Source organism: Grampus griseus, assembly GCF_964374135.1.
Source record: "Grampus griseus genome assembly, chromosome: 20".
Lineage (NCBI taxonomy): Eukaryota > Metazoa > Chordata > Mammalia > Artiodactyla > Delphinidae > Grampus > Grampus griseus.
Window position 1 is genome coordinate 23,890,650 of NC_139014.1, and position 11,498 is coordinate 23,902,147.

An 11,498-nucleotide genomic window follows, 5' to 3' on the forward strand; every position below is an offset into this window, starting at 1 on the left:
TTTTTACCTGCACAAAAGAAGCTCAGCTGCTTAGGCTCCTTCATTAGAAGAGCAAAAGTCTGGAGTCATTCCTGGATCTAGCTCCTGAAACTCTCTAAGTGGAAGCACCTACTTGCTATTTCTGGAGGGAGGAAGAGAGCCCTAGCACGAGCTGGTTGCTTCCTCTCTGCTCAGCACCGTGCTGAGTACCTTCACACTGCCTTGTTAGCGCAATGGAAATTCACACCGGTTTTGCAGAAGGAAACCTAGAGCACAGGGTGACGCAGGAAGCGTCCAAGACAAATATTTTGGTCTGTCCAGCTTGAGAACCTATATCATTTGCTTTCTTGGCTTTTTTGATTCCTTAATGATTTATCATCTCCCTTCTAGTTAGATTTCCTTGCTTCAACTGTAGACCCCCATGCTTCTAGTGGCTTCCACTGCCAGAAGGATGACAACACTGGTGAAAACTTTAAGATGAAAGAAGTGATTTTAGTTGCTCCTATAGGCAGCATTTGGAGGCCAGAGACCTAAACCAGGAAACAAGGATGTGCTTCATTCTGGCTCTGCTTCCGATTTAGGAATAAACTGTTTAGCAAGCACTGTCTGCCCATTTACTTACATGGTTTCCTTCAGTCCTTACAACGCCACCGCTGTAAGGTGAGTATTGTAGCCCTTTTCCACATGAGAAAATTTGAGGCTCAGAGGTCTTGCTGCTGGGTTATAGAAACAGAATGAGAGCCTTGCTCCTCTGATTCCAAATCCCGTGCTTCTGACAACGCTATTGTGAGTCATCTGATGCCTCTGTGCCTGCTTTCCCATTTCTCACAGGGGGAACAGTGAGTCATATTAAGTAACTTTTAAGAATATGGTGTGCCCTCGGTAGGGAAGATGATGCTTTTGACACGTCCTCAGCTTTGGTTTGACCCTGTAGTTCTGGGCAGGTTGCCTCGCTGGGGTTAGGAATGGCCTCTAATGGAGTTCATGGGAAGCCAGTATAGAAAAATACCACAGCTTGCTTACAGCACACATTCCTTCTGGAATATGAAACCAATGAAAAGCAGCTTTTTGAATGTATATTAGTAACTAGTCATAAACATGGCTGCCTTTTCCTCCTTTGAAGAGCAATTGATATGCCAAACATTGAAGAAGTGTAGTTTGTATGAAAGGTGCTAGGATCAAGCAGTGTAGCTCTCAGTGATCCTTACCCTTTTTACTTTCCTTCTGACCTTTTGAGAATCTAATCAAAGCATCGAGTCTGTTTAAAAAAATGTCCATAAATGCAAATATGCACACATTTGTCTACAGCTGAGGAAATTGAGCCTTTGAAGTCCATTTCTGAACTGGGGTTAGTAAATAAGAAACCCTGGTTTGAGAAAGCTCCCGTGAAAAGGCAGGAACCCCACCTACCTGCCTTCACTCCCAGCCCATGACTAGTTCTTTGTGTAAGATGACAGGTCCCGTTAAGTGAGGTACAGTGATGACAGGGAGAAGGTCTGGCTCACGGGCTCAACGTTAGGATCCTCACAGGTGCGCATATATACACAGTGGGGTTTTGCATGTTCAGAGAATAAGGTGAAAACTCTTTTGCTAAATATATATGATGTATGCTAGGAATTCTAGAAACTACTTTTTGCTATTCGTTGATATCATGGAATTGTAGAATTGGACCTCCTCTGGGTTTGCTCCAGCACTTTCTGCTATAAATTTGTATGACAGTCTCTTCCAGACTGTCTCCTGCTGATGGGGGCAGTTTAATTGCCCACATCCTTTGTGGTATCTTCAACAAAATGCCAATGAATGTCACTAAGAAGAAAAAAAAAAGGCTGCCCAGTGGTGAAAAATGCCCCTTGCTGGAATATCAGTTTGTCTCTTCCGTCTTGTGCAATACGTGTAGATGCAGGTCATGCTGCTACCATTCTGGGGTTTGGGAGTTTATTTGTGCCCAAGAGTGGAGAAAATAACCTGTGCTGTTGCACAACTTTGGCTCCATTGCTCCTCCCAGATGTTCTATGTGAGATGTAAACACCTTTATCCTTGATAAGTCATGTCCATTCCAAGAAGTCAGTCTTTCTCAATTGGGTATTTGTTTCTGGAAACCACTCACCTTATGTTTAATCAGTTCCAAAGTTTTTAGGAACCTATACCCTTATCTCACAAAAAAAGTGCGGTAGATCACCTCCAGAGATGGCCACCAACAGTTTCTCCCATCTCTGGATGTGTGTGCCGCTCCTTCCAGTAAGAGCTAATTTTCCTTTGGAGTGTGAGCTGGACTTTTTTTGGGGAGGGGGGTGCTGGACCCTGGGAGGCCTGCAGTCAGGAGGCGGCTTGCACCGCCCCCTACTCCCACATTTCTCCCTGGACACGGGTAAGGTGTGAGAATGAGGAAGAGAGATGCCTCATGATGAACAGTCAGTCTTGAGATGGAGACCGTTTCACTACAGGTCAAACAGAAGAATCTTAACTGGTTGTGCAGACACCGTCTGGCTTCTCAGGGCCTCTGCTGTCACTAAAACCTTCCCTGGTACCCAGATGAAGGGCCTGGCCTCTCCACCAATGCCTTCTTCCCCTCCTTTTAAACAGCCTAACGACCCCACCCCCAAAGAATCAGGCACCCCCCCAAGCCCCTAACCCATTTTCTTTTTGGAAAGAGGGACACAGAAGCTGAATGTTACGCAGCCCAGTGAATTAATGAATCGCCCTTTACCGCCAAGCCCACACGCCTCCCAGCTCAGTCCTTTGTTCACCTAGGTTTGGCCCCTAGGATTTCATTCTAGCTCTTTCTAAGCATCCTAGGGTCCTTTGTGTCCCGCCTGCCTATGAGCCACTGGGGCAGGACGATGGTCTCCCCGTCAGAAGGGGGGGGGGTGGCGGCTTCCTGAGGTGGGACCTGTTTCCTTTCTCTAGAGCTCTTCCCAGTGGTGGGAGCATGACTAGATGCCTGTGTCCCCAAAGCAGAGCAGTCAGTTGACGGGCCGCCTCATACACAAGAATTGATGAAGGACCTGGGACCCACTTCTGCCCCTTGAGGTTATGATGGTGAGTAGGGAGGGGATGTCTGCTTTCAGGCAGGGGCTTGTCACCTTTACCTGTGTCCCAAGCCTGTTTTCCCACCTCGGGTGGGGAGCACAACTGTTTAGTATTTCCCTTTACAACCCTGCAAAAAGGTCTCCCAACTGCTGACATGCCAGGCCACTGGGCAGGGTGCAGAGCCCAGGCCATCCCTGCCCTCTGCCCTGCACCGGAGAAGAAGCCATCCACTGTTCATTGGTTTATTGAGCCCCTGCTGTGTTCTGGGAGATAGAGGAGGGGGGGAGACTCATCCTGCTGTGCAGTGAGGGGGGGTGCGGGCAGGGTCACTAGCTCACAGTGGTGACAACAGTGCACTTATGCACGACTGCTGCTTGAGACCGAGAGTCCTGGGAGGAGCCCCAGTGAGTTCAGTGAGGGCCTGGTGGTAGGGACATGCTGGCGATGAGCCCAGGAGACACGGAGGCTGGCTGGTTGGCTGTCACGTCCAGGTAGGGAGAAAGGGGTTTTTCGTCCTCTGGGAAGCACGTGGCAGGGGCTCTCACTCTGACCAGTGGTCCTCATCCTCTGGGCCTGGGAAGAGTGCTGCACGTGGCCGGCGGTGAGGGGAGACTGGTCTGCCTCCTCCACCCTCGGAGCCCTTCCCTAGTCATCCACCCAAGGCCCTCCACGTCCCTAACTCGCGTTTCTCCAGCTGCAGATATCTAAGGCAAATTACAGGTTCATCTGGCACAGCTTCCATTTTTCAACCATAAACGCCTCCAGAGCATGGACGAGCCAACCCTCACTAATCCTCTAAAGAAAGGGAGTGGTAATCCACCACTCAAAATTCCAAAGGCCCTCCTGGGGCCACGGGAAGTGCCCTGGCCTAGGGAGCGGGACACACAGTGTTTAGTCCTGGCTCTGTTATCAGTTCAGTGTGTGACTTTGGGCAAATTATTTCCATCCCTGAAAAATGATTTCTAAGGCTCCTGCCGACACTCTGCATGGAGGGACATTCGTTTCCACATTGGCATTGGGTTGACTTCCATGGCGCTTCAAGTGGAAAGGCTCAGACACTTAGGAAAAACTCTTGGGGGAATATAGAGGACTTTCCCATCTTTATTCCCAAGAGCCTATGTTGGAAGGAGCAGGTATCAGGGAAGCTAGAGAGCAGTCCACAGGTCTGCGGCTCTGGGGGGAGAGGTCAGGTTTAGGAAAGCAGACTTGAGCTTGGCGTCTTTGATCAGCTGTGACACCCCCTGCCCTTCCTCTTGAGCTGACTGGCTTGAGCTATGGCTCCTTCCCCAGCTCGATTCACTTATCTACTTTCATGCCTGTTCATTTATTGAGCGTCCCCTTGAACCCCTTTGGGGTTGTGGCCCCTGCCAGAAGGCGTTAGCTGATAACTACTTAGGGTGTTACCCCTCCCAGGGCCATTTGCCTTTATTTATAATCATTGAAGATAGGAAATACCTTAAGACTTTCTAACAACGATTAGTAAGGGAATAAGGGGGATGTTCAGGGTCTGAAAAACCACACACTACTCTGTAGCTTCAGCTGGCCCTGAGAGGGGGGAGCAGAGTGTGCCTGGGTGTGTTGGGGGTGGAGAGGGTGCAGCTTCAGGGCTACGGCTGTTACAGGCCTGGATCATCAAAGGGATCATGATCTCCCTGCACCTCGACTGCTCTCTTCCGTGGGTCCTCTGCCTAATAGCTTGTGGGGAGCCTTTCTGTCTGGCCAGCTGCCTGGCCCCCACTGTGGAGACTGGCAGCAAAGTGGTCACTTTCTCGTTATGCCCTTGCAATCCAGTAGAAGCTCTCATCTACCTTCTGTAGATGGTCCTCCCCTGCCCAGGTGGCCCTGGACTACTGGTCCTCGTTGATACGCTGGTGGTGAAGAGAGGAGATAGAGAAGAAAAAGAGAGAGTGCAGTAGAGGAAGGCTGTCTTGGGAACCAAGAAAGACAGGGCCAGAGCTGGGGCCTCATGAATGGAGTCATTTCTCAATCAATCTAGGAGCTGAGGTTCATTCATTCACTGATGCATTCACTGATTCCTTCCTCTTTCTCCTCCATTCTCCCTCCCTTCTCCCCTTCCTTCCACAAACACCTCGTGGGCACCTCTAATAGAAACTGTGGGGACAGAGGAGATGGCAGACCTCTACCTGTCTGTGGGGTAGTTCCTGCTCTGGGGACACCAGCCATGTGACCCAGCAGAACAGTGCAAGGCAGTGTGCCAAGGAGGGCACCGTGCCCAGGCTATGGAGACAAGCTCTGGGTAAGGCAGGCAAGCAGGCAGGGAAAGAGAGGAGCTAGGAGTCCTGTCAGTGAGGGCGCCCGGGAGGATGTGGTGAGTCTAGGGCGTTAGGTTTGCTCCTGAGAGCACTGAAGGGTGGTGGGTAAAGGTTGGTTTGTTTTCTTTTGATATTGTTTTTCCCTTTTCACCAAAAGGACAGCTTTTCACTTTTAAGGTCCTTCTGGATTGATTAGTTTCTCCAACTCCAGGCTTTAGTAAGACCCAAGGTAATTTTGGACCTTTGGCAGAACTAGGTTCATCCCCGTATTTTCCATATCCCTGCAGCTACTCCCCAGGTATGCACAGACCGCCTCTCTAAGGAAACAACCAGGGAGCCTAGCATGCGGCCAAACCATGCTGCCCTGGTCCTCCACAGTGCCAGCCTGGTGCACCCTGGCCAGAGCATCTCTCCCGCCCCCCTGGACAACTCGGTTCTCCCCAGGGAGCATGCTGGGGGAAGGTCTGGACAACACTTACCTCTTCTCTCTGGCTGGATGGGAGGTATTCCTGGGGGAAAGAGAGAGAAGGAATGAGGGCTGCACCGCTTCCCTGGGGGCCCAGTGAGGTGAAAGGGCTCATGGCTCTTGGGGATCCCGCACCTTTGGTGGGTCTTCAATGGAACTCCAGTCACTCCCTGTTGTCCTGGTGTGGCTGGGCCGCACAAGGTACACTCTGGGTAGGAGGCAGCGTGGGGTAGTAGGAAGTGCGCATACTTTGGAGTCATTGCTTCTGGCACCAGCTGGGCATCCTTGGGAAGGTATTTAGCCTATCTGAGCTTTAGCTTCCCTGCTGGTGGTAAAGGGGATATTGTGAGATTTAATCACATGTGAGCACAGTGTTGTTTTTTTTTTTTTTTTGGCCGTGCCACGCAGCACGCGGGATCTTAGTTCCCTGACCAGGGATCAAACCTGTGCCCCCTGCAGTGGAAGCACGGAGTCCTAACCACTGGACCGCCAGGGAATTCCTCAGTAAATATTTCTCATATAATCCCTTCCCCTGCTTCCTCATGGGTTGCTGGATTTGGAAGAGAGCTCTGAAACGGCCCAGTCCAAAACTCATTTTGTAGAGGAGGAAACTGAGGCCAAAAGTGTTTGCTCACAAGTTGATTTCCTCTTTTTTTTTTTGGTGGAGGTACTGGGAAGGTTTTCTCTATTTTTATACGCATTTTTTAAATTACAAAAGCAGTCTCTGGGGACTTCCCTGGTGGTCCAGTAGTTAAGACTCTTGTGCTTCCACTGCAGCGGGCACGGGTTCGATCCCTGGTCGATCCCATGCCATGTGGCATGCCCCCCCAACAAAAAAAGAAAAGAATAAAAAAGCAGTCTCTGAATAAATGCCCACTATAAAATGGTAATGTAGAGGATAGTGTCGTAAAAGTCCCTCTTAACTCTCTCCCTCACCTCCACTTCCTATCCTAGGCGTAAACACTGTAGACAGTTTGATATTTATCCTTCTGGAACTCTCCCTATGTTTTCATATATATATCTGTGTAAGTATGTAGTGTTTCTTTTAAACAGGTAAACTCCTATCTTACATATTGTTATATAACTTGCTTTTTCCACTTAACCAGTATCTTGGAGATCTTTATCTTTCCACAGATCTGCCTCATCCATTTTAATGGCCATAAAGGGTATGGATGTGCCCTATATATATATATATATATTTTTTTTTTTAATATAAACTTATTTATTTATTTATTTTTGGCTGCGTTGGGTCTTTGTTGCTGTGCGCAGGCTTTCTGTACTTGCGGCGAGCGGGGGCTACTCTTCGTTGCAGTGTGCAGGCTTCTCATTGCGGTGGCTTCTCTTGTTGCAGAGCACGGGTTCTAGACGCGCGGGCTTCAGTAGTTGTGGCACACGGGCTCTAGAGCACAGGCTCAGTAGTTGTGGTGCACGGGCTTAGCCGCTCCGTGGCATGTGGGATCTTCCCGGGCCAGGGCTCGAACCCGTGTCCCCTGCATTGGCAGGTGGATTCTTAACCACTGCGCCACCAGGGAAGCCCAAAGTACCAGTTCTTTCATATCCTCACCAACACTACTTTAAAAAATATACAATATTGGCAATAAGAAAAAGAAAACGGCTCTCTGTTCAGACTGTTTTCTCCTTGTCCCCCCAGGACATGAATCACGCGTCAAGCGTGCCCTCAGGGAACATAGGTTCATTTTAATAATTTTATTTGAGCCAAACAGAATCAACTAGAAAGCTTAGCTCATGCCTTTACTCACATCTACAGGCTGATCTTGAGCACCACCACCTCTCTCCAGTCATCCATTGTATTGAAGGAAGGGCGCCAGCAGGATGCAATGCATTTGTCCCCACCCTTAGGGTGACTGCACTCCCCGGATGCTGGAGACAGCCCTGGTTTGCACCTGTTGCCTGGCATAATTACCACTCTCTGAAGTATCCTGGTTTGGATGGTAATTGACACGGACACTCTATCCCATCTCATCACATGAGCGCCTCCTACTGGACTGGAGTAAGAGCTGCTGTAAGCTAGGGTCTCTGCTTGGTGTAACAGAACCCACCCAGAAGCCCTCCTCGCTGGGCACCCGCCCACTTCTGTCACTCACCTCCCACCTGCTTCCCCATCAGTCCAAAAAACTGGCTCGCTTTGCTCCTCTTCACTTCCCAGAGCTGGAGCTGAATGCTGGGCACAACATCTTCCTGAAGAAGCAGAGAGTTCCTTAGAGTTGGGGCAAGGAGACAGCCTGAGCAATAACAATCTCAGTAACACGGGCTCTGTGCTGCCACTGAGCTCTTCTGCACATTTTACACAATACTGTAAATAATAATAATAATTAATAGCTAACATTGTACCATGTTCCTAAGCACTTGCATATATTAATTCACTTAATCCTCACCAAAACCACATGAAGTAAGTACTATTACTGGCACCATTTTACAGATGGAAACACTGAAGCACAGAGCAATTACCAGCAAGGATGTGAGATGAAGCCAGAACTCAAACCCATGTCATCTGGCTTAAAGCTCAAACACTCCAGTCATAATCTCATTTACTTTTCACAACAACCATATGAAGTAGGAACTGATTTATCCCTGTTTTACAGGTAGGGAAACTGAGACTTTGGGAGGTTAAGTGACTTGCTCAAGGTCACACAGGAAGTGGTAGAGCCAGTAGAGCCACTCAGGAAGTCTGACTCCAGAGCACAGGTTCTGCTCCATCTTGGGAAATATCTCCAATATAGACAAGGAGGGGGCAGCTGATGAACTTGGGGTGGGCACCCAGTTGGCGAGATGAGACTGCTTCCCCTCCAACCCCCTCTCTAACTCCTGTTTTCCTCTCTTCCCCCGGCACTACCACCATTGTCCTGGATTTATCCTGCCCTAGAACCTGGGCCTCCCGTGAGGATAATGGCATGTGGCCTGGGGTGGAGGCCACTCCCCTGGGCAAAGACATTTTCATCGAGCTGATGGGGTGAAAGTTCTGGACCAAGGACTATAGATTTAAGTTCTCATTCCTCCGTTAACCTTTGTGACCTTGGCCGAAGTCCTCTCCTTCTCTGGCCTTAACTGCAGCCTCTGATGGAGGCCCTGCTTAGCTCTGCTGAGAGGGAGAGATGCTCGCTAGTGGAGAGCATGACAGTGTGTGACGTTCATTAGACCGTCTTCACATCTCTATATCCCCAGTACCTGGCACAGTGACTGGTACACACAGGAGCTCAGCATGTGTGGGATACAGGATGCTGAATGAAAGGTCCTTTCTCTGATAGTCTGGGAATAGGGAAGAGGATGGGGTCTCCTTTTCCAGGAAGGCTGAGACAGGTGAACAGAGCCCTAGAGTAACACAAGCCACCTGCCAGGAGGCTGGCAGCTGGGGTTGGGTCAGGGACTTGCTCTTCCATTCCCAGTTTCCATGTCAAAGCTGGAAAATGTCAAAGCTGGAAAAAAAAAACCTTGGGGATCATCCTCTCCCCGCTGCCCCCATTTTACAGGTGAGGAAACTGATGTGACCTTCCCCAGTTCGCACAGAGTCAGTGGAGAAGGTGAGACTTGAACCTGGGTCTCTCCAGCCTGCTGTCTTCTCAAGGGCACACACTTCCACATTCAGACAAACCAGGAAGGAAACCTGCCATGAAGGAAACCCACCAGGAATGGCTGTTATTCGATGGCTCGTCCTGTGGCCCCAGTGTGTTCACCATCCCAGGACTTGGAGGAGCCAGGCCCCGGCCAGTCCCATCTGCCCTCCTGGAGGCCTTCCCTGAGCACCGGGCCTGTTTGTCTCTGATCCACTGGCCTTGCTCCCCTGTCTGATTGGAACTCCCCAAGGTCAGGATCTTTGTCTCCGTGACCAGACAGGGTGGGGCACAGATGCTGTGTCTCTAACTTTGAGGTTTATTCCCAGTGACAGAACTCAGGTCAGTTTAGTAGGAGAGACTGGCAGTCAAACCAGTACTTGTCAGGAAATAAGAGTTTCTGCATGTGAGACAAAACAGTGATCCCGCCCCAAGTTGACCCCCTTGAAAAGAAATGCTGGACAATGTCCTCTGAGGCACAAATACACAGAATCAGACCTTGGGCAAGGTGCACAGTTGTGCCTTTTTTAAAATAATTAATTAATTTATTTATTTTGGGCTGCATTGGGTCTTTGTTGCTGGGTGTGGCTTTCTCTAGTTGCGGTGAGCGGGGGCTATACTTTGTTGTGGTGCGTGGGCTTCTCATTGCGGTGGCTTCTCTTGTTGTGGAGCACGGGATCTAGGCGTGCGGGCTTCAGTAGTTGTGGCACACAGGCTCAGGAGTTGTGGCTCATGGGCTCTAGAACGCAGACTCAGTAGTTGCGGCGCATGGGCTTAGTGGCTCCACGGCATGTGGGATCTTCCCGGACCAGGGTTCGAACCCGTGTCCCCTGCATTAGCAGGCAGATTCTTAACCACTGCGCCACCAGGGAAGTCCCTGTACAGTTGTGCTTTTGAAGCTGCATAACCTTGGACAAACTGCTTGACTTTTCTGTGCCTCAGTTTCCTTATCTGTGAAATGGGGATAGTAATGGTACCTTCCCCACCGGCTGATATGAGGATTACAGGGGTTAATATTTATGAAGCATTTAAGACAGTGCCAGGAACATAGTATATGTTAAATAAGTGTTTGTTAAATGAAGTGTGAGTGCATGCACGCGCACGCGCGCACACACACACACACACACACACACACACACACACACACACACACTGTTGCTTCCATATGCATGCAACTCTTTGGAGGTCTGCCAGGCCAGGGGCCATGACCTTGAACCTGCCCAGGGAGGGGAGGCAGACACCCTACCTTGCAGTATACAACCTGCTCTCCTGGCAGCCATAAAGGGGATCTTCTGCCCCCTCCACCATGTATCATCCCCTGCTTCTCCCCAAAGGCACCTACCTCCAGGGTCACGGTGCCCCAGGACCCAGCTTCAGCGTCAAGTGGCAGTTCCTTGTCACCTGCCACAGTGCAAGCAGACAGCCCCGTCAGGAGAGGCGGGGTGAGGCAGAGCAGCATGGTGAGCTCTGCCCTGGGACCCTCGGGGAGCCCCTCTCAGTCCACAGACCGCCACTAGCAGGCTCCGTCCTCTCTCTCTGGCTGCTCTCGGCAGGTGGGGGAAACTCCACCTGTTCTGTCCTCCCAGCTACTCGGCTTCTTCCTTCAGCTTATCTGACCCCCGGGGCCATTTCCTGTGACTGCCCCCCGCCCCCACCAGCTGGAAAAGCCAATGATACCGCGAGCTGCCCAGAGAAGGGACCAGGTCTCCTCCACTGCCGCCCCCCAGCAGTTGATCTCTGTTGCAACACCGCCTCACCGCTGGCTGCATTCCCCTTGGGAGGCAGGTGCACAATGGAGCAGTGTGTGGGGCCTGGTGCTTCCGGCTTCCTGACTGGAAGCCCCGAGCAGGCAGCGCCATCTTGGAAATGGGAAGGGGGAACTGCCTGGCTTCTCCCTTACCCTGTAAGAGAGGCCTCTCCCCAGAACTTAGTATTCTACCACTAGTCTCCCCTTCCAGTCACTGCACCCCTTCCTCGGCATTCCCCGCCATCAGTAGTCCTCATGTGAACATGGTTGCACACGTCTTGCCCTAAGAGGTAAGACAATACGTAAAGAAATAAGGGTCCTCACAGGCAGGAATTGGGATTTGCCAGAAAAATGACCTCCTGCTCAAGTGTCATCAGCTCTAAAATATCTTCCCACTGCTGGGATCTTTTCAAAGCCCTAACCTGACCTATCTC

At 50.5% G+C, this 11,498-nt stretch overlaps 1 protein-coding gene across 1 annotated transcript; it reads right to left on the reverse strand.

The window, feature by feature from the left end:
- Nucleotides 1-3,419: 3,419 nt before the first annotated feature.
- TAC4 (tachykinin precursor 4) lies at nt 3,420-10,776 on the reverse strand (the record flags this gene model as incomplete). The annotated part of the gene is made up of 4 exons (XM_082679424.1): nt 3,420-3,526; nt 5,762-5,791; nt 7,854-7,947; nt 10,660-10,776. 4 exons carry the CDS (start codon nt 10,774-10,776, stop codon nt 3,420-3,422), a joined length of 348 nt encoding a protein of 115 aa, XP_082535550.1.
- Between the last annotated feature and the right edge of the window lie 722 nt (nt 10,777-11,498).